At 38.3% G+C, this 20,968-nt stretch overlaps 3 protein-coding genes and 1 long non-coding RNA gene across 7 annotated transcripts; 1 reads left to right on the forward strand and 3 right to left on the reverse strand.

The window, feature by feature from the left end:
* Nucleotides 1–2: 2 nt before the first annotated feature.
* On the reverse strand, nt 3–5,283 carry LOC656059 (xanthine dehydrogenase/oxidase). Of its 2 annotated transcripts, XM_015984401.2 has the most exons (15): nt 4,981–5,283; nt 4,886–4,929; nt 4,661–4,833; nt 4,105–4,609; nt 3,829–4,058; nt 3,678–3,780; nt 3,210–3,625; nt 2,991–3,159; nt 2,825–2,943; nt 1,433–2,776; nt 1,257–1,387; nt 862–1,211; nt 438–551; nt 301–384; nt 3–251 (listed from the first exon to the last, which is right to left on the reverse strand). In XM_015984401.2, exons 1-14 carry the CDS (start codon nt 4,998–5,000, stop codon nt 317–319), a joined length of 3,786 nt encoding a protein of 1,261 aa, XP_015839887.1. In that variant the 5' UTR covers nt 5,001–5,283; the 3' UTR covers nt 3–251; nt 301–316. The 2 variants fall into 2 exon arrangements, with proteins under 2 accessions (XP_015839887.1, XP_967707.1); XM_962614.4 differs by lacking the exon at nt 3–251 and having other exon boundaries at nt 264–384.
* A 167-nt stretch (nt 5,284–5,450) lies between these two features.
* Nucleotides 5,451–10,211, reverse strand: LOC655982 (uncharacterized). Of its 3 annotated transcripts, none has more exons than XM_064359546.1 (17): nt 10,037–10,210; nt 9,952–9,991; nt 9,729–9,901; nt 9,186–9,681; nt 8,906–9,135; nt 8,753–8,855; nt 8,571–8,698; nt 8,241–8,525; nt 8,024–8,192; nt 6,990–7,982; nt 6,758–6,945; nt 6,554–6,712; nt 6,380–6,508; nt 6,204–6,334; nt 5,807–6,156; nt 5,648–5,761; nt 5,451–5,598 (listed from the first exon to the last, which is right to left on the reverse strand). In XM_064359546.1, the coding sequence occupies exons 3-17, from the start codon at nt 9,819–9,821 to the stop codon at nt 5,531–5,533; spliced, it is 3,636 nt and encodes a 1,211-aa protein (XP_064215616.1). In that variant the 5' UTR covers nt 9,822–9,901; nt 9,952–9,991; nt 10,037–10,210; the 3' UTR covers nt 5,451–5,530. The 3 variants fall into 3 exon arrangements, with proteins under 3 accessions (XP_064215616.1, XP_008190865.1, XP_064215615.1); XM_008192643.3 differs by having other exon boundaries at nt 9,948–9,991; XM_064359545.1 differs by having other exon boundaries at nt 5,456–5,608; nt 9,948–9,991; nt 10,037–10,211.
* A 493-nt stretch (nt 10,212–10,704) lies between these two features.
* On the reverse strand, nt 10,705–11,103 carry LOC135267287 (uncharacterized). The gene is made up of 3 exons (XR_010335697.1): nt 10,987–11,103; nt 10,891–10,934; nt 10,705–10,846 (listed from the first exon to the last, which is right to left on the reverse strand). It is a non-coding gene; the product is annotated as an uncharacterized LOC135267287 (long non-coding RNA).
* A 6,514-nt stretch (nt 11,104–17,617) lies between these two features.
* tos (tosca) lies at nt 17,618–20,468 on the forward strand. The gene is made up of 5 exons (XM_962378.4): nt 17,618–17,954; nt 18,002–18,383; nt 18,844–19,059; nt 19,108–19,389; nt 19,444–20,468. Exons 1-5 carry the CDS (start codon nt 17,794–17,796, stop codon nt 20,092–20,094), a joined length of 1,692 nt encoding a protein of 563 aa, XP_967471.1. The 5' UTR covers nt 17,618–17,793; the 3' UTR covers nt 20,095–20,468.
* Nucleotides 20,469–20,968: the final 500 nt, after the last annotated feature.

Consider the following 20,968-nt stretch of genomic DNA (forward strand, 5'->3'; position numbering starts at 1 on the left):
CACTCGCTTGACCAGCTCTTTCATTAGGTAAACATGTTTTCAAAATTCGGATTGCCGGTGCCGATGCGGACTACATCGAAATAGAAATGGATTCTCACAACTTGTCTTATAGAACCCTAATGGAAAGATGTTGTCTCGAATTGAATATTGATGGAAGTCAAGTTGAGAGAATACGGAAAATGCCCGATGTCAGGGTGCGATCGGATGAAGATGTTGGGAGGTTTAATACTTTCGAATCTTTCGAAATTTGCCTAAAGAAAATAAACGGATTATGAAGTAATTTATTTTACGCAAATTTACATAACCAATAAAATCTTCACAAAATATATTGCGCGTAATCATTCTTGCTGTTCATAAAAACGTTCTCCACATTCGTAGTCCCGTCTGTAAGAGCATAATTAGCAAAAAAATAACAATTTGGTTGGGGATCACGTCACCAAAAGGAAACCATTTTGAAGTAGCTTTCCCCGAATCCAATCTGGCCGAAGCTACGGCATTTCGAATTGCCAATGGAACCGATATCGTCATACACAAAGGAGGTTCCGCAGTCGCTGTTGAATGGAAAATTTATAAAAGAAATAAAAATAAGCCCATTTGGCAATAACGGAAGGGGAGATAACTGTTATGTGCACAAGTAATGTCCGCTTTAGCCTTGGGAACACTACAGTTATTTCAGTTTGATTCCGCTTGGTCACTCCCTTACCAAACAGGCCATATTGATTAGATATCAAATGCCAAAGGACACGTATTGTCAAGATTGCCATCAAATAAAATATTAGATTTATTACGACGGCGATTTTAGTAGTCTCAACCGTTCCGCGTTATTTATAGCCATACAGACTTACTGCAAGAAGCAATTACCTTTCGACTTCAATACACCCACAGGATTCGGATTATCCTTCGGGAATTTTACGCGAAAATCGACCGGAATATCTTTCGGTCCTGGCGGATAATAAGTCCAAGTGTTATTGGTTAAAATCTTGCCCTCGTAATTGTAAACAATTTTTTCGGTCGTATAATAACCCATTCCCATCACGAAAGCACCCTCGACTTGACCTATGTCAATAGCAGGACTCATTGATTGTCCCGTATCTTCAATTAAATCGACTCTTGAAATTATATGTTGTCCGGTTAAAACATCGACAAGTACTTCAGTCGCACAAACTCCATAAATTAGATACGTATTCACATTTGGCTCGTTAGGCGAAAACCTAGAAAAACGTAATAAGGAAAAATCATTTGACCAAAAAAATTACAATCCAATTGCCGATAAATTGACATAATCATTAAAACAAGCCTTAATCCAGTCCTCCCAAGTCCCGTTAGGATTTTCGTCTTGATACGGTTGGATCCGAATTAATAACTGATCGCAAGCTTGAATCACGCCCTAAAAGACGAATCAAAAACGAATCAATTTTCAAATCCAACCTACGTAGCAAACGGCCTCTGAAGTGACACTACCGCCAGTTGTCGTGTTATTTGGCGCAATAAAACTATTGCTAGGCAAAACCGCAACTTTTTCTAACGGAATCCCAAGTTTGTAAGCACACACTTGTGCCGCCTTGGTGTTGATCCCTTGCCCGACTTCAATCCCACCGTGGGAAATTTGCACAGTACCATCGCCGTGGAAAATTGAAACCATCACAGAAAACGGGCCTCCAACGTCCAAAAAATACGCCATTGGTACCACGGATAAACCTTTCTTTTTCCACCGATTTTCCTGGTTGAAAGTCGCAATTTCCTGCTTCCTTTTCTCTATATCAGCCCAGGTTTTTAGGTCGTTGACGTATTTCAAAAGCTGGGAGTCTTTCGGAAAATTTGCGATCCGCAAATCGAGAGGATCCACTCCGATTTCGTAAGCCACATGCTCCATTATCGATTCAATGGAGGCCAAGCCTTCGGTCGAGCCTGGAGCTCGAGCCCACGTGTTCGTGTGCGTGTCTGTCACGACGACGTCCATGTGTATGGCAAAAGTGTCATTAACGTAATTAGCCGTGAACAGGTTGAGTAACTCTTCGGCTCCGATTTCGTTAACCATGGCTCCTAAATCGGAGTAGTGGGTGCAAGTCAAATACTGGATGACTCCTTGGTCGTTGACTCCCACTTCGTAGTCGGTAGAAAGCGGCCACCTTTTCCCAATTGCCACCATGTTTTCCTGCAGCGAGAGGGACAATTTCACCGGCTGTCTCAGTTTCCACGCAGCCAAGGCGGCCGCACAGGACACTAAGCCGTTTCTGCTGATTTTGGCACCAAAGGCGCCGCCGAGTCTCCGAACTGTTACGTTAATTTTGTTGTTCTGGATTTGGAGCATGCGGGCGATGGCTGACTGAATCTGGTCCATCCACTGGGACGACGGGTAAACGTCCAACCCATTCTCGTTGGGTATCACGTTGCAGCATTGCGTCTCCATGTGGAAGTGGTACTGGTGGTAGATATCGAATGACCCAGTCACCACGTGTGTGACATCGTCGCCTTTTCGTGTTGGTGTTATTGTTTTGATTTCTTGGATGCGGTCAGTTCGACCAGCTGCCAGAACCTGACGAACTGACAGGAGAGGACCCACAGTTGGGGGATCGTACGTCACTTCAACCAAACTTGCGGCCTCTTTCAGAACGCTGGTGTTAGTTCCGACCAAAATTCCGATCGGTTGTTCGTAATACAGGACACGGCCGCTGCAAAATATTTCTTCCTTTGCTGGAAATATGTCAGTGGGGGTGAAATTATTGTCTCCGGGAATATCGTTCTTGCTGTAAAACGCAACAATGCCTTCGACTTCCTACAAATAACACTAAATTCAAATAATAACGTATTATACAACAAGTACCAAAGCTTTGCTTGCGTCAATTGTTTTTATTGTGGAATTTGGTGGCGCTTCAGCCAGGATCAAAGTGCCGTGCAACTGATGAGGCACTTCTGGCATATCGTGGATGTACTGCGCTTGGCCTAAAATTTCGAATCAAATTTTCGGCAAACTCAAATTCGGAAATTACCAGAAGTTTGGGCAAGTGCTTCCAATTTTGGCACGGCTTCGGTGAGTGGATACAATGACTCATTGGTTTCGTAGTCTTGTGTCCCTGAAGAAACTGGTCTTGTGAGCACAGGACCTCCTGATACATTTTTGGGGGATAGTTTATCAGGCGGAGCAACTGTTAATACTGCCTGAAATACAGAAATTAAAAAAAAAATGATAATGTATCCTCCCAACACACTTTGTAGAAAAGTGCAATTGCTAGTTGTTTCCTAAATTCCGGTGTCGGGTCCGGTGGAATAACATCGGTGATCAATTCCTTGGAAAGGGTTGCAAAAACTTGCTGAAGAGTGTTATTATCGAACAAGTTTTTCCCTGCTAGAAGCTTTTCCGACTCAGATGCGTGAATAAACGTCGGATTTATGTTTCCGTACACGATAGTCGCAGACTCAAGTATCGAATCAGTACTGAATTTGAAGAAAAACCCGGCATTTACATGCGCGTGCGAATTTTGGGCCCTCGGCATGATTTTATAACTAACGTACTTAACCGTGTCTGGATAGCTGGGAAAAGTGATAGTTTTTAAAACTTTCAGCGTCATATCGTAATTAATAAAGTCATGAGGGGTTAGCTCAACTTCTTTTCCATCAGTTCCAACTAAAATTCGTAGTGAATTTATTGCACCCTTGGGTCGGATAGATTTATTTACCAACTGTAAACGTGGCACCGATTGTTTCCAATATGAGAAAAACATCGGATGGGAAATCGTGAATGTCGTGTTTCATCATTAGATTTCCGGCCAGCGTTCCCACCTAAAATAGTGACATGGAAGAGGGCCGGAAAATTTAATTAAAACTCACATTCCTCACAGGGACGTTTGCGACTAAGTCAATATGATTAGCTAATTGTTTTAAGTAAGAGAATTGCGAGTTTTTATCCCCAACTTGGTTGAAAAGTTCCATCGCTGTTGTAAGACTAGTACCAGCGCCTAAGACAAAAGTCGTGTCTTTGACTTCTTGAACTTTCAGTTCCGGGACCGAATTCACGTCGATGTAAACACATACAGTGGTCCCATATGATTTAAATACTCCTGAAATTTTAACTTGAGTCAGAATTTTGCGCGGGGCTGAAGCTACCTTTGGCTGTGTTCCCCCCGACTAGCTTATAAGTGAGATCTTTCGACTGGTTCATGATAGTGAGCAAATCTTGTAAAGTGTAAACTTTAATCCATTTTGATTCCGCAAATTCCAAACAAAACGGCTCTCGATCACATTTTGTTATACGTTTCTTTCCACATTTATCATCCTTACACAGTCTTAAGTCTTCTATATCAGGATATTTGCCAAGTATTTCCGAACTAGCATCTGTGCAAAGCGATTTAAAAGCGGAAAGTATTGGTCTATAACCGGTACACCGACATATGTTGCCACCAAATGAATTTTCAACTTCTTCCATTGTTAGTTTCCCCGATTCGTACAACGCATACATGTTCATCACCATTCCAGGCGAACAAAAACCGCATTGCGTGCCATTATATTTCGCCAGAACTTCTTGAATTGGGTGATAACCGCTTAAAGGATTTCCGATTCCTTCGATTGTGTAAATTCGCCAGCCATTACACGATAAAAGCGGAACCAAACACTAGGATCAAGACAAATTAGAAGGAAGAGATTGAAAGGGCGAACATTCTACCGAATTCACCGCCAGGTAGATGTCTTTTTCCGTCGTGGGGTCCACATTGTACAGCACAACGACGCAAGACCCACAACCCCCTTCATAGCATAAGGACTTGGTCCCAGTCAATTGCAGAGTGTCACGAATGTACGAATTGAGGGACGTATTAGGGGTGACTTCATCGGTTTTAACTAAACGGGACGTGTTATTTATTACTGTTATCGTTTGTATTACTAAACTTACCGGTATACTCGACATCCTGTATATACAGTTTAATTTCGCCAACCCTTTAATTTTTTTTATTTAGAAAAGAGATAAAACTGGGCAAAAATACTCACTTTTTTAGCCCAGTAGCCATTTTAAAACCAGTTTATCGAAATTAATATTTTAGTCCAAGTTTAACATATTGGATACAAGGTGATTACTAGGTTTATAGTTAGTCACTCACCTGTTTATATATCTACGATTATTTGAAAGAAGATAGACGATGTGCGACGTTTTTATTTATCTTTCCAGTTAGTTGACCTCACCGGGGATTAAAAATCTTAAACTTTATCAGATATTTTTCTATTAGTTCCTTTGTTTCCAAAAATTAATCAATAGCATATACTTGAACCTTTATCTCTTAGATCTGTATAAGTACTAACCACTCGGCTCTATTATTGACTGTAATAACTCTAAAACAGGATGCGGTTATTATTAATAAAACGTATAATGAAAATGCATTTGATTTAATACTGAACATTTTATTTGATCAACACATAAATGATAAATTAATAAAACAAACAATTTTATTAGTTTACTTGTATTTTTTGCAAACAAGTGAAAATAAATATTTCACTGATAACTCCACTAGTTAGAAATCTTTTATCAGTGCATAAACAAATTTCACAAAACATATTGCGAGTAACTATTCGAGCTGTTCATGAAAACATTTTCGACATTAGTTGGCCCATCTGCAAAAATCTTGCGAAAGTTCAAACACTAAAATTAATAACAAATTACCAAAGGGAAACCACTTTGTATTGGCAGCATCTGCGTCGAGTCTAGCAGAGGCCACAGCGTTTCGAATTGCCAAAGGAACTGCTATTGTGAGACAAACCGCAGGCTCGCCGGTCGCTAAATAAAAATTTTGCAAAACCATTTTTTATAATTTAGAGCTACCTTTCGACTTTAGGACTCCAACAGGGTTGGGATTATTTTTCGGAAACTTGACGTTAAACTCAACCGGGATGTCCTTAGCACCCGGGGGATGATAAGTCCAAGTGTTGTTGGTCAAAATTTTGCCCTCGTAATTAAAAACAATGTGTTCCATTGTGTAGTACCCCATTCCCATAACAAAGGCGCCCTCGATTTGCCCAATGTCGATTTCGGGGCTCATTGACTGTCCGGTGTCTTCGACTAGGTCGACTCGGGACACTATGTGTTGCCCTGTCAAAATGTCGACCAAAACTTCACACGCACAGATACCGTAGATGGGGTACGAGGCCACGTTTGGCTCTTTGGGCGAAAACCTGGAACAAGGAAGCAGAATTTTGACACAACTTAGCGGCGGTGTTACTGGCCACTCGCCGATAGGTTGACATAGTCTTCGAAACACTTCTGGATTAGCTCTTCCCAAGTCACTTTTCCAGACTGCTCGCGATACGGTTCAATTCGGGCCAGGAGTTGGTCACAAGCTTGAATAACTCCCTAAAACCAATTGCGGTCACTTTTCCCCAAAATGAATTTTCTTACATAGCAAACTGCCTCAGAAGTGATGCTACTACCGGTCAGCATTGAGTTAGGTGCCACGAAACTGTTACTCGGAATCACCGAAACCTTCTCAAGAGGGATGCCTAGTTTGTAGGCACACACTTGTGCAGCCTAAAATAGCAAAATTTTGACTAGATTTACGGTTGTTGGACGCACTTTTGTGTTAATTCCTTGTCCAATTTCAACCCCTCCGTGTGATATCTGGACGGAGCCATCGCCGTGGAAAATAGACACTGTGGTAGCAAAGGGACCAGCTAGGTTCAATTCGTAGTCCATGGGGACCACAGCAAGGCCCTTTTTCTTCCATCTGTTATTCTGAAATAACTTGTAACTACTTTCACAAACAAATAAATAGTGTACCTGGTTAAAAGTCTCAATTTCTTTTTTTCTCTGATCAAGATTAGCCCACGATTTAATGTCATTGACATATTTTACAAGCGGTGAGTTTTTTGGAAAATTTGCAAGCCGTACTTGTAAGGGATCAACATTGACAACATAGGAAATGTGCTCAATTATGGCCTCAATTGCCGCAAGGCCTTCAGTGGTCCCTACAATTTTTTTCAAAAGCTGGTCAAAATTTTTGCTCACTTACCTGGGGCCCTAGCCCAGGTATTAGTATGAGTGTCTGTGATTGCTTTATTCATTTGAATGTGAAAAGTCTCAGGGTTATAACTAGCCATGAACAGGTTTAAAAGTTCGCCTGTACCATCCTCGTTACTTATGGCGCCAACATCAGAATAGTGGGTGCAGTCAAGGTACTGTATGACCCCCTTATCATCAACACCGACTTCGTAGTCAGTTGAAAGCGGCCACCGTTTGCCGATTGCGGCGATGTTGGTGCTCAAAGGCAGCGATAATTTGACCGGTTTTCGTAATTTCCAAGACGCCAAAGCAGCAGCACATGAAACCAGCCCATTTCGACTGATTTTGGCCCCGAAAGCGCCCCCACATCGGCGCACAAAAACATTGATTTTGTTATTTGGGATTTTGAGCATGTTTGCGGCCGAGACTTGGGTCAAATCCATCCACTGGCTTGAGGGGTAGATATCAAGCCCATCCTCGGTTGGTACAACATTGCAACATTGAGTTTCCATATGGAAATGGTACTGGTGGTGGATATCAAAAGTCCCTTTTATTACGTGTTTGATGTCATTGCCGCGTCGTTTCGGTTTGATTGTCTTGGTTTCTAGAATTCGGTCTTTTCGGCCCGCTTTCAAAATTTGGCGTACTGATAGTAACGGTTCAACATTTGGCCCGTCATAAGTCACTTCCACGAGCTTAACAGCCGCTTGGACGGCTTGAAAATTTTTGCCAACTAAAATGCCCAATGGTTGTTCGTAATATTGAACTCTGCCACTGCAAAAAATTTCTTCCTTTGCTACGATATAAGCGATATTGAGAGGGGTGAAGTTGTTGTCACCGGGAATATCGTCTTTGCTGAAAAAAGCAACAATGTCGTCTTGTTCTAGCGCTTTTTTGGGGTTGATGTTTTTGATTATTGAGTTTGGAGGTGATTCTGCAAGTACCAGGGCACCAAATAATTGGTTGGGTAGGTCTGGCATGTCGTCAATGTATTGGGCTTGACCTGCAAATTTGTTAATTCGGGGAGCACTATTTTTTTAATACCTGATGTCTGGGCTAGGGCTTCTAATTTTGGAATTGGTTGAGTGAGAGGATACAAAGACTTCTTGGTGTCGTAGTCTTGTACTCCTTTTGAAATTGGCCGTTGCAACAGTGAACCACCCGATTTATTTTTTAGTGTTGTTTTATCAGACGGCGCAATACTCAAAATTGCCTGTTAATTGGAATTTAAAAATGGTAAAACCCCAAGTGTGAAAATTACTTTATAAAATAATGCTACGGCCAATTTTTTTCGAAATTCTGGACTAGGATCGGGTGGTATCAAGTTTGGATCCAACTCTTTTGACAAAATACCATAAGCTTGTTGCAACACGCTATTGTCAAACAAATGTTTGCCCACTAGAAATTTCTCAGTTTCAGTGGCGTGAACAAAGGTGGGGTTGATATTTCCATAAATGATGCGAGCTTCTTGTATTAAATCTTTATCAAATTTAAACAGAAAACCGGCGTTGACATGTGCGTGCGTATTCTGGGCTCTGGGCATTATCTAAAAAATAATATAAACTCTGATTCACCTCGAAATATTTATTACCTTGTAGCTCACAAACTTAACATTACTTGCAAACTCGGGAAAGATAATATTTTGCAGAATTTTTAATTTCATGTCACTTTTAATAAAATCGAGAGGACTTAACGTCGTCTCTTGCCCATTTATTAAAGCTACAATTAATTACAATTGTTTTAATCAATTTTTACGTAAACGAGCGAGTTTACCAATAGTGAACTGGACACCCACTGTTTCCAGTATTAGAAAAACATCCGAAGGAAAGTCGTTATGATCATGTTTCATCATTAAATTTCCAGCTAAAGTACCTTTCTAAAACATTAAATTTGTAATGGAGTAATTGCAAATTTAATTTTACTCACATTTCTCACTGGAACATTAGCTACTAAATCAATATGTTGGGCCAACTGTTTCAAGTAAACAAAATTAGGATTTTTTCTTGACGTTTCGGTAAAAATTTCTATTGCATTTGTAAGTGTAGTGTTAGCCCCCAAAACAAGTGAATTATTTTTAAAGTCTTGGGATGTAAGTTCAGGAATTGAAGTTACATCTACGTAAAGATCGACAGGTTGTGAGTAAGTTTTGAACACTCCTGTAATAATTTTTACTTCGTCGAATAATAATATAATTGAATAAATAGACCTTGGGCTGTGTTCCCAGCAACTAGTTTATAATTCAAACTCGAGTAAGAATACAACGTTGAAAATAAATCCCTCAAAGTGTACACTTTAATCCATCTTGAACCCCCCACGAGGTGATAGAACGGCTCCTCCAAAATCTCGACACATTTCTTTTCGCAATTTTTTCGCTGACAAACCCTCAAATCCTCAATGTCCGGGGACCGCATTTCGGGACACGCATCAGTGCAAAGAGACTTAAAAGCCGCAAGTATGGACCTGTACCCCGTGCACCTGCAAATGTTCCCCCCAAACGAATTCTCGACTTCCTCCTTTGTCAATTTTCCCGACTCGTATAAAGCGTACATATTCATAACCATGCCAGGGGAGCAAAAACCGCATTGAGTGCCGTTGAATTTAGCTAGGATTTGCTGAACAGGGTGGTAGCCCACAAGTGGGCTCCCTATACCCTCAACTGTGTAAATCCTCCAACCGTTACATGACAAAATTGGAATCAGGCACTAGAAGCAAAATCTAAGGCCAAACTCTTCGATTTGATTTGTTATACAGAATTGACAGCCAAAAATGAGTCTTTTTGGGTGAGTGGGTCCCTTTTTTGCAAAACAACGACACAAGAGCCGCAACCGCCCTCATGGCACATTGCTTTAGTTCCGGTTAAGTTTAAATTTTGTCGCAGGTACGAGTTTAAAGTGGTGTCAGGGTTGATGCTATCTGTTTTGACTGAATTATCAAATTAGTGTTTGCCTGAACTTTTTTATTTACGTACCGACATGCTCGGTGTCGTGCAGATGAAACCTGATTTCATCAAGTCTAAAAAATTTTTTTCAGCTTTTGCAAAATTTTTATAATACGTACTTTTTTATGGGAACCGATTGTGCTGTTCCCATTTTGTCACTAAACAAACCACGTTGCCCGAACTAGTTCAAGAGTTCACGGTAACTGATCGCAACCGGTTGGCTTTCACGCTTTAGTGGCAGAAGGAAAGGTTTCAAAACTCAATTTCTAATAGTTTATTGACCGGTTGAATAAATTTACCAAACATACTGACTATATTTATTCAAACTGTTGAGAAAATCATTTTCGACGTCAGTGGTACCATCTGGAGAGAAAGTACTAGAACTTTGGAAGAACTACTGAAGACTTCATCTATGGGGTACCACTTGGTGCTAGAAGGGCTAGCGTCGGTGCGAGCAGAGGCTAAAGCGTTTCGGATTGGCAAGGGCACGGATATTGCCAGGCATATGGCAGGTTCTCCTGTGCCCTTTGATCCCAAAACACCGACAGGATTTGAATTATTTTTGGGAAATTTCACTCTAAAGTCAACTGGGATGACTTGGGCGCCCGGACGCCAGTAATTCCAAGTCCTGTTGGTCAAAATTTTTCCCTCATACACTCAATTGTAAAAATTCGCCAGTCGTTGCATGACAACAGCGGGACTAAACACTTAAAATTAAAAGTTTAGTAACTTGTTTTGGGTGAGGAACAAATACCGAGTTTACAGCCACGTAGTTAGCTTTTTCAGTAATCGGGTCTGTGTTTTGTAAAACGACAACACAAGCTCTACAGCCACCCTCGTAACACATCCCTTTAGTGCCTGTGAGGTTTAAATAGTTTCGAACGTATTCGTTTAAGGATGTCGAAGGGGTGACACGGTTTCAGTTTTGACTAGAACTTTTTCTATGATTTATGTTTGTATTTTTAGGACTCACCGGAATGTTCATTGTCTTGCAAATAAAATTTTATTGTCTTGATTCTAAAAATAAAAATTAATTTTTGTCACCTCTGCCTTTATTATTTTTACATACCTTTTCACTTTATTTTCTGGCGGGATCGACTGTGCGGCTCCCATTTTTATTAAAAAACAACAATTATTACAGGAGTGCAATTTTCGGCTCCTGATAAGCAGCAATGAAAATGAAACTTTTAATTCTTGTATTTGCGCAAATTCAGCTTTTAAGCAGTAAAGGTCGAGTGTTATTACAAACAGATCGACTTATCGTATTTGATTCGATTTAAAATTCAATTAATCAAAGAAAAAACGAACTTTAAATAAGCAATGCTTACAAAGCTTTTTTAGTTTTTGCCTTCCCAAGTACGTTTTCGAATTAAAATCAAATCACAGTTCAGAAGGAAAAATTACTAGTTCAAATATTCCTAAACAGGAAAAAAAATAACATTTCATATATTGACGTCCACCAGGCCCTAGGTACCGACCGTCTTTTACAAATGTTTTATAAAAAAATTTTTAATTCTTAAGTCACTTAAGGATTCAACGCTAAAGTTTGAAGTTATTTTTCTTCACTTTTACGGTCATTTCTTTTTCTCTCAAAACAAAAGGTATTTTCCTTTTACGTACTTAATCATTTTGCCGCATTATTTTCTTATTTCTCTCTGTTTTATGCTCCGCTTTACATTTATATGTCTATGTATCTCTCAGTCTCTTATTTTTGTTTACGTGTTGTTTCACTTACCTTTTCTATACTTTTTTTTCATAGAAAAATTCTTACACCTGATCCGGGGTTCGAACCCCCGACCTCCACCGCCGAAAGTGGCGCTTATACCACTGGGCCACGAGGCCCTAGGTACTGACCGTCTTTTGCAGATATTTTAACACAAACTTTTTAAATCCATCAACATTACAAACTAAATAATTGCAATAATTCACATAATACGCAAATACTTTCAGTTCAAAAGTCGGCGAATTAGCTCGAGAAAGCATTTTTTTCCACTTTTTTCAATTTAATTCTCTAATTTTTCATGAGATTCCATCAAAAGATACCGGGCGTATAAGTCAACTAGTTTAAAGTTATATTTCACCTTTACGTTCATCTCTTTTTCTCTCAAAACAAAAGGTATTTTCCTTTTACGTTCTTATTCATTTCGCCGCATTATTTTCTTATTTCTCTCTGTTTTATGCTCTGCTTTACATGTATATGTCTATGTTTCTCTCAGTCTCTTATTTTTGTTTACGTGTTGTTTCACTTACCTTTTCTATACTTTTTTTCATAGAAAAATTCTTACACCTGATCCGGGGTTCGAACCCCCGACCTCCACCGCCGAAAGTGGCGCTTATACCACTAGGCCACGAGGCCCTAGGTACTGACCGTCTTTTGCAGATATTTTAACACAAACTTTTTAAATCCATCAACATTACAAACTAAATAATTGCAATAATTCACATAATACGCAAATACTTTCAGTTCAAAAGTCGGCGAATTAGCTCGAGAAAGCATTTTTTTCCACTTTTTTCAATTTAATTCTCTAATTTCTCATCAGATTCTATCAAAAGATACCGGGCGTATAAGTCAACTAAAGTTTAAAGTTATATTTCACCTTTACGTTCATCTCTTTTTCTCTCAAAACAAAAAGTACGTTTACAATTTGGTGCCTTTACGTACTTTTACATTTTTGCTGCATTATTTTCTTATTTCTCTCAGTTTTATACTCTGCTTTACGTTTATTCGTCTATATGTCCTCTCAATCTCTTATTTTTGTTTACGTGTTGTTTCACTTACCTTTTCTAAACTTTTTTTCATAGAAAAATTCTTACACCTGATCCGGGGTTCGAACCCCCGACCTCCACCGCCGAAAGTGGCGCTTATACCACTGGGCCACGAGGCCCTAGGTACTGACCGTCTTTTGCAGATATTTTAACACAAACTTTTTAAATCCATCAACATTACAAACTAAATAATTGCAATAATAATTCACATAATACGCAAATACTTTCAGTTCAAAAGTCGGCGAATTAGCTCGAGAAAGCATTTTTTCCATATTTTTCAATTTAATTTTCTAATTTTTCATCAGATTCCATCAAAAGATACCGGGCGTATAAGTCAACTAAAGTTTAAAGTTATATTTCACCTTTACGTTCATCTCTTTTTCTCTCAAAACAAAAGGTATTTTCCTTTTACGTACTTATTCATTTCGCCGCATTATTTTCTTATTTCTCTCTGTTTTATGCTCCGCTTTACATTTATATGTCTATGTTTCTCTCAGTCTCTTATTTTTGTTTACGTGTTGTTTCACTTACCTTTTCAAAACTTTTTTTCATAGAAAAATTCTTACACCTGATCCGGGGTTCGAACCCCCGACCTCCACCGCCGAAAGTGGCGCTTATACCACTAGGCCACGAGGCCCTAGGTACTGACCGTCTTTTGCAGATATTTTAACACAAACTTTTTAAATCCATCAACATTACAAACTAAATAATTGCAATAATTCACATAATACGCAAATACTTTCAGTTCAAAAGTCGGCGAATTAGCTCGAGAAAGCATTTTTTTCCACTTTTTTCAATTTAATTCTCTAATTTCTCATCAGATTCCATCAAAAGATACCGGGCGTATAAGTCAACTAAAGTTTAAAGTTATATTTCACCTTTACGTTCATCTCTTTTTCTCTCAAAACAAAAAGTACGTTTACAATTTGGTGCCTTTACGTACTTTTACATTTTTGCTGCATTATTTTCTTATTTCTCTCAGTTTTATACTCTGCTTTACGTTTATTCGTCTATATGTTCTCTCAATCTCTTATTTTTGTTTACGTGTTGTTTCACTTACCTTTTCTAAACTTTTTTTCATAGAAAAATTCTTACACCTGATCCGGGGTTCGAACCCCCGACCTCCACCGCCGAAAGTGGCGCTTATACCACTGGGCCACGAGGCCCTAGGTACTGACCGTCTTTTGCAGATATTTTAACACAAACTTTTTAAATCCATCAACATTACAAACTAAATAATTGCAATAATAATTCACATAATACGCAAATACTTTCAGTTCAAAAGTCGGCGAATTAGCTCGAGAAAGCATTTTTTCCATATTTTTCAATTTAATTTTCTAATTTTTCATCAGATTCCATCAAAAGATACCGGGCGTATAAGTCAACTAAAGTTTAAAGTTATATTTCACCTTTACGTTCATCTCTTTTTCTCTCAAAACAAAAGGTATTTTCCTTTTACGTACTTATTCATTTCGCCGCATTATTTTCTTATTTCTCTCTGTTTTATGCTCCGCTTTACATTTATATGTCTATGTTTCTCTCAGTCTCTTATTTTTGTTTACGTGTTGTTTCACTTACCTTTTCAAAACTTTTTTTCATAGAAAAATTCTTACACCTGATCCGGGGTTCGAACCCCCGACCTCCACCGCCGAAAGTGGCGCTTATACCACTAGGCCACGAGGCCCTAGGTACTGACCGTCTTTTGCAGATATTTTAACACAAACTTTTTAAATCCATCAACATTACAAACTAAATAATTGCAATAATTCACATAATACGCAAATACTTTCAGTTCAAAAGTCGGCGAATTAGCTCGAGAAAGCATTTTTTCCACTTTTTTCAATTTAATTCTCTAATTTTTCATCAGATTCCATCAAAAGATACCGGGCGTATAAGTCAACTAAAGTTTAAAGTTATATTTCACCTTTACGTTCATCTTTTTTTCTCTAAAAACAAAAGGTATTTTCCTTTTACGTTCTTATTCATTTCGCCGCATTATTTTCTTATTTCTCTCTGTTTTATGCTCTGCTTTACATGTATATGTCTATGTTTCTCTCAGTCTCTTATTTTTGTTTACGTGTTGTTTCACTTACCTTTTCTATACTTTTTTTCATAGAAAAATTCTTACACCTGATCCGGGGTTCGAACCCCCGACCTCCACCGCCGAAAGTGGCGCTTATACCACTAGGCCACGAGGCCCTAGGTACTGACCGTCTTTTGCAGATATTTTAACACAAACTTTTTAAATCCATCAACATTACAAACTAAATAATTGCAATAATTCACATAATACGCAAATACTTTCAGTTCAAAAGTCGGCGAATTAGCTCGAGAAAGCATTTTTTCCACTTTTTTCAATTTAATTCTCTAATTTCTCATCAGATTCCATCAAAAGATACCGGGCGTATAAGTCAACTAAAGTTTAAAGTTATATTTCACCTTTACGTTCATCTCTTTTTCTCTCAAAACAAAAAGTACGTTTACAATTTGGTGCCTTTACGTACTTTTACATTTTTGCTGCATTATTTTCTTATTTCTTTCAGTTTTATGCTCCGCTTTACGTTTATTCGTCTATGTGTTCTCTCAATCTCTTATTTTTGTTTACGTGTTGTTTCACTTACCTTTTCTAAACTTTTTTTCATAGAAAAATTCTTACACCTGATCCGGGGTTCGAACCCCCGACCTCCACCGCCGAAAGTGGCGCTTATACCACTAGGCCACGAGGCCCTAGGTACTGACCGTCTTTTGCAGATATTTTAACACAAACTTTTTAAATCCATCAACATTACAAACTAAATAATTGCAATAATTCACATAATACGCAAATACTTTCAGTTCAAAAGTCGGCGAATTAGCTCGAGAATGCATTTTTTTCCACTTTTTTCAATTTAATTCTCTAATTTTTCATGAGATTCCATCAAAAGATACCGGGCGTATAAGTCAACTAGTTTAAAGTTATATTTCACCTTTACGTTCATCTCTTTTTCTCTCAAAACAAAAGGTATTTTCCTTTTACGTTCTTATTCATTTCGCCGCATTATTTTCTTATTTCTCTCTGTTTTATGCTCTGCTTTACATGTATATGTCTATGTTTCTCTCAGTCTCTTATTTTTGTTTACGTGTTGTTTCACTTACCTTTTCTATACTTTTTTTCATAGAAAAATTCTTACACCTGATCCGGGGTTCGAACCCCCGACCTCCACCGCCGAAAGTGGCGCTTATACCACTAGGCCACGAGGCCCTAGGTACTGACCGTCTTTTGCAGATATTTTAACACAAACTTTTTAAATCCATCAACATTACAAACTAAATAATTGCAATAATTCACATAATACGCAAATACTTTCAGTTCAAAAGTCGGCGAATTAGCTCGAGAAAGCATTTTTTCCACTTTTTTCAATTTAATTCTCTAATTTCTCATCAGATTCCATCAAAAGATACCGGGCGTATAAGTCAACTAAAGTTTAAAGTTATATTTCACCTTTACGTTCATCTCTTTTTCTCTCAAAACAAAAAGTACGTTTACAATTTGGTGCCTTTACGTACTTTTACATTTTTGCTGCATTATTTTCTTATTTCTCTCAGTTTTATGCTCCGCTTTACGTTTATTCGTCTATGTGTTCTCTCAATCTCTTATTTTTGTTTACGTGTTGTTTCACTTACCTTTTCTATACTTTTTTTCATAGAAAAATTCTTACACCTGATCCGGGGTTCGAACCCCCGACCTCCACCGCCGAAAGTGGCGCTTATACCACTAGGCCACGAGGCCCTAGGTACTGACCGTCTTTTGCAGATATTTTAACACAAACTTTTTAAATAAACCAACATTACAAACTATATAATTGCAATAATTCACCTAAAACGCAAATATATTCAGTACAAAAGTCAGCAAATTAGCTCGAGAAAATATGTTCTTCCACTTTTTTTTAATTTAATTCTGTAATTTTTCACCAGATTTCATGAAAAGATACCGGGCGTATAAATTGATTCTACAATTTTAAAATTGCTTTTACCTTTTTTGTGACTTTCAGCACGTTTTTGTTCGAGAATAGACTTATATTCTCTATAAATCACCAAATTTGTGTATTTTCTAGTCAAAAATAGTGGACGTGCGCAAATCCTACTGAATTCGCAGTGGCCATGATTTTTATTAACAATGTTTCTTTGGAACTTTACTAAACAAACTCAGTTAACTAACAATTTTTAGAGATAAATTAAATATTTTCGTTCAATTTTTTGAAAATTAAAATTTTGGAGTTATTTGAAGGTATTTTCTCTTTATTAAGGTGTGCTTTTACGTTTACAATTTGGCGCCTTTACGTATTTTTACATTTTGTCGCATTATTTTCTTATTTGTTCTCTCTATCTCTTATTTTTGTTTTAATTTTACCGGCAAAATTTTCGAATTTTTATGCCTTGTTTTAAATCTGAATGTTGATTTTAAGTTCAAAACAGTTTTTTTGTTTATGCTTAATACTTTTACTTAATAACAAGAAACTTTAAATTTTAAAATTCAAACTCCACATCCAACTTAACATCGTGCGCCACCTATGCACGAGTGGAAAATGTACAGAAAGGAAACTGCACCAACAACATAATTTTTTCTATTTATGTAACTCAGCAAATTGGCAATTTTCTATATGTTTTTTATTATTTACATACGATCCATTTGTTTTGTAGTGATAGTTTTTAAATTGTTAATCCCAATATTACAATACATTGTCGCCATATATTCAACACCAAATTCCTTAAAATTGTAGCTCACCTTTTATTGACTTATTTAATTCTAGATTAATTGTATTCGTTTTTAAATAAAAGAGTAGGTGTGGAATGCAGAAAAAATACCAATTTTTTCTTCAAAACATTTTCATATTCCTTTTTTAATAAATATTTGAGCTTTAGTCTAGTAGGCCATGATTTCATCTCCTAAAGTCACTAGTGAGGCGGCGCCACCTCTGTTTGTAAACAACATTTGGAGGGAAAGTAGTAGAAATGTGAGCTGAGTTTTTAGCTGCTTATTGCCCTTTAGAATCTTTAGATTGCTCAAAAAATTTGTGTTAGTGTTTCGTTAGTATTCCTTAGTGTTAGATTCAACAATTAAATAGTCGCAATGGGAGTTACACAACTCTTGCCCTTCCTGGCGAAGAGCACCCGGCCTTGCCATATCTCCGAGTTTCGGGGGCGCACAGTGGCCATCGACAGCTACTGCTGGCTTCATCGAGGTGCCCGAGGCTGTGCCATGCAATTGGCAAAGAACGAGGACGTCGATTCGTAAGTGAAACTTCGGGTAGGTTAGGGGGTTCATTTCCTAGGTTTAGGTACGTGCACTACTGCATGAAGTACATCAAGACGCTCCTCAGCCATGACATTAGACCTATAATGGTGTTTGACGGTCGGCACTTGCCGGCTAAAATGAAGACTGAAGAAAAAAGACGCGAATCGAAAAAACTGGCCCGAAAACAGGGCATGGAGTGTCTCAGATTGGGGCACACCAGCGACGCTTACAAGTTTTTCGCGCAGTCGATCGACGTCACCCCCGAAATGGCCCTAAAGCTTATTAGAGAGTGCAGGAAACTGCATATTGATTGCATTGTCGCCCCCTATGAGGCCGACGCCCAGTTGGCCTACTTGAACATAAAGGGGTTCGCGGACTGCGTTATAACCGAGGACTCCGACTTGCTCTTGTTCGGATGCCTCAAAGTAAGTCATGTCGCAAAGGCCCATTTACTGCACTCCTGAATACTACTACCTAAACATTGAATGCAACTACTTTCAGTACTGTTTTCAGTACAAAAGCAATCAATTATTTACAATACAGTAAAAACTCTTAACAACGGATCATGGGGAACCTTTAATTGTCCGCTGTGGAGAGGTGTCCGCTAATAAGAGGTGGAAATTTTAATATAGGTTTTATGTTCCTACAAATATGTCCGTTTAAAGGGGTGTTCGTTAAGGGAGATTTCACTGTAGTGCAAATATTATCATTTACGAGATAAATTTTTGCTTTCGTTGAGATTTTTCAGGAGTGGAAATGTATACTACTATATTCGCGGTTATGGCATTATTCTCTAGGTGAAGCGAAATTTTGGAGCCAAGTATCCTAGCGAATAATGGCTGCCATAATCGCCTATAGTAATATACTATGTGTTCTTTTCTGTAGGTCATGTATAAGATGGATTCACATGGGCAGGGGCAACTTGTTGAGGCCGACAAGATCCACATTTCAATGAAAATGAAGCAAGCGTGCTTCACTATGGAGAAGTTTCGTTACATGTGCATTTTGTCAGGCTGCGATTATTTAGATTCTCTTCCGGGAATCGGGCTTCGAAAGGCCTTGAAATTTATATCCATGACGGCGGAGACTAACCCGAATATAGTACGTTTTTTTGCCATGTTTTGATCAACAAACTGACATAAAATTTAGTTTTTAGACAAATTAGCGCGCTACTTGAAGATGCCTTCACTCATTGTGACTGATGAGTATAAACAGAATTTCCTAGTCGCTAACGCAACATTTTTGCATCAGATTGTATTTGACCCAATTCAAAGGAAATTAGTCCCTTTGACGCCGGTCACTACCGATGTTGACTACTGTCAAAACGCAGGGGAATTTTTTGACCCAAACACGGCCTTCCAATTGGCTTTGGGCAACCTGAATCCCCTCACGTTGCAGCCAATAGATAACTGGACTCCCACCAAAGGCATTGTAAGCATTTCGTTTTCGGCAAACAACCAGAAACCACTAATTTTGTTTGAGCAGGTGAGTGATTTCAGTATTTGGTCGCAAAGGTTCCGATTCCGCTCTCCGCCTCGTCGAGCCGCACCAGCGGCAAGTGCGTCGATTTCAACGCCCTTGTTCAAGTTCGAAACCTTTGATCGCGCTGCCATTGAAGCATCATTGGCGCAACACGACCAAGAAGTAGAGAAAGAGCTCGCTTTCTACAACATGCCTCCACCCGCCAGTGAGCAAAAAATGGATGTGGACAGCATCGAATCTCGCGAGTCGAGCTCTTCCGGCTCGCCCGTCTTGAATAAGAACCCATTTATGAAAAAGAAACTCAGCAAATTTCAGTCGACTAGCGCGAGCATGCCGAGAGTTGTTAGTCGCTTCTTCTCGTCATCTGATGGCTCGGAGAATGTCGATAGCTCCCCCTCGTCCGTGCAAACTCCCGAAAGTACTAGTCCTGTCATTTTGACGCCTGATAGTGGTAGCCCTTCCGAAGGCATTTCGACGCTTGTAGAATGCGAATGCATTCTAGAAGTGGAAGACTCGGTTTTGCTCAGCGTCGAAAATTTGCCAAATACTGAGCGCAAGCGGCGCAGTGAAGATGAACATGGTGGCAAACCGGGAAAAAAGGCCAAAAGACAACCTACGATTCAAGAAATGTTCAAGAAAATGCAGACTCGTTAAACATTTCTTCTAGTTCCTTAAATTACCAAAGAGCTTTAAATCAAAGTATTATTCCATTTTTAGTTTTTAGTCTTAAGACTTGTGATGATATTATTTTGTGATTTACTTTTTTGCATTTTTCACTTTTTGAAAGTTTTTGGTATTATTCGTTCAAATCATTTTAATAGTTGCTAAACAGTGGTTATGTACTCCAATATTGAAATTTCACTCCACTCGTTTTCATTGCAGTTTTAATAAATTAACTATGTATTTGTTCCAGTTACTCATGCCAAAGGAGTTTAGGCTAAGAATTTTGTTACATTAATATATATTTTTTTAATCGTTCGAATGTTCCACGTTTTGAAAGTTTTTAAATAAATTAATCTTTGAAATAATCACTCGTTTTTTATTAAACCTTACCTTACCTTTCCTTTCTATTTATATTTTTCAAGTAATTATAAAATTATTTACAACTATATTTATAGTTGTTACGTATTCGCATAATGCAGTTTATCAAGCAACTGGTTTTCATCGTAATTTTTATCTTTTAATATCGATATATTCAATCGTATTATAAATACATAGAACTGATCTACAACAAATTTTATAGAAATATTTCAACCTAGCACTTAAAATCTCTCTTATTAAGACATTATTAAAAAATATTTTGGTTCTATAAGTGGAAGGTAACGACTATAAATTTGAAAGACGATGGAATATCTACAGTTTGTTGCATATCAAATGACGAAGACATTCTGTTTGATATGACAGAAGGTGAAGTGTACTCAAGGGGCTCATATACTACTAATATTTGTTCCTACTTTCATCAAAAATTCCCATAGTTGTTCGCGAGGTAAACTAAAAATTGCAAAAAATCTGGATTTTGTTCGTCCTG

This window comes from Tribolium castaneum, chromosome 10 (assembly GCF_031307605.1).
Source record: "Tribolium castaneum strain GA2 chromosome 10, icTriCast1.1, whole genome shotgun sequence".
Lineage (NCBI taxonomy): Eukaryota > Metazoa > Arthropoda > Insecta > Coleoptera > Tenebrionidae > Tribolium > Tribolium castaneum.

Excerpts from the sequence above, each read along its gene's own strand:
- LOC656059 (XM_015984401.2), bottom strand. The coding sequence starts at position 5,000 with ATGGCTACTGGGCTAAAAAA. Across the intron at positions 2,777-2,824 it reads TTGACGCAAGCAAAGCTTTG|GAAGTCGAAGGCATTGTTGC; the intron begins GTACTTGTTGTA and ends TGTTATTTGTAG. Across the intron at positions 1,388-1,432 it reads CTTCAGAGGCCGTTTGCTAC|GGCGTGATTCAAGCTTGCGA; the intron begins GTAGGTTGGATT and ends TTCGTCTTTTAG.
- LOC655982 (XM_008192643.3), bottom strand. The coding sequence starts at position 10,068 with ATGGGAACAGCACAATCGGTTCCCATAAAAAA. Across the intron at positions 9,682-9,728 it reads CATTTTTGGCTGTCAATTCT|TGCCTGATTCCAATTTTGTC; the intron begins GTATAACAAATC and ends TTTTGCTTCTAG. Across the intron at positions 6,946-6,989 it reads TACCTGGGCTAGGGCCCCAG|GGACCACTGAAGGCCTTGCG; the intron begins GTAAGTGAGCAA and ends AAAAAATTGTAG.
- tos (XM_962378.4), top strand. The coding sequence starts at position 17,794 with ATGGGAGTTACACAACTCTTGCCCTTCCTGGCGAAGAGCACCCGGCCT. Across the intron at positions 17,955-18,001 it reads AAGAACGAGGACGTCGATTC|GTACGTGCACTACTGCATGA; the intron begins GTAAGTGAAACT and ends TCCTAGGTTTAG. Across the intron at positions 19,390-19,443 it reads GGACTCCCACCAAAGGCATT|GTGAGTGATTTCAGTATTTG; the intron begins GTAAGCATTTCG and ends TTGTTTGAGCAG.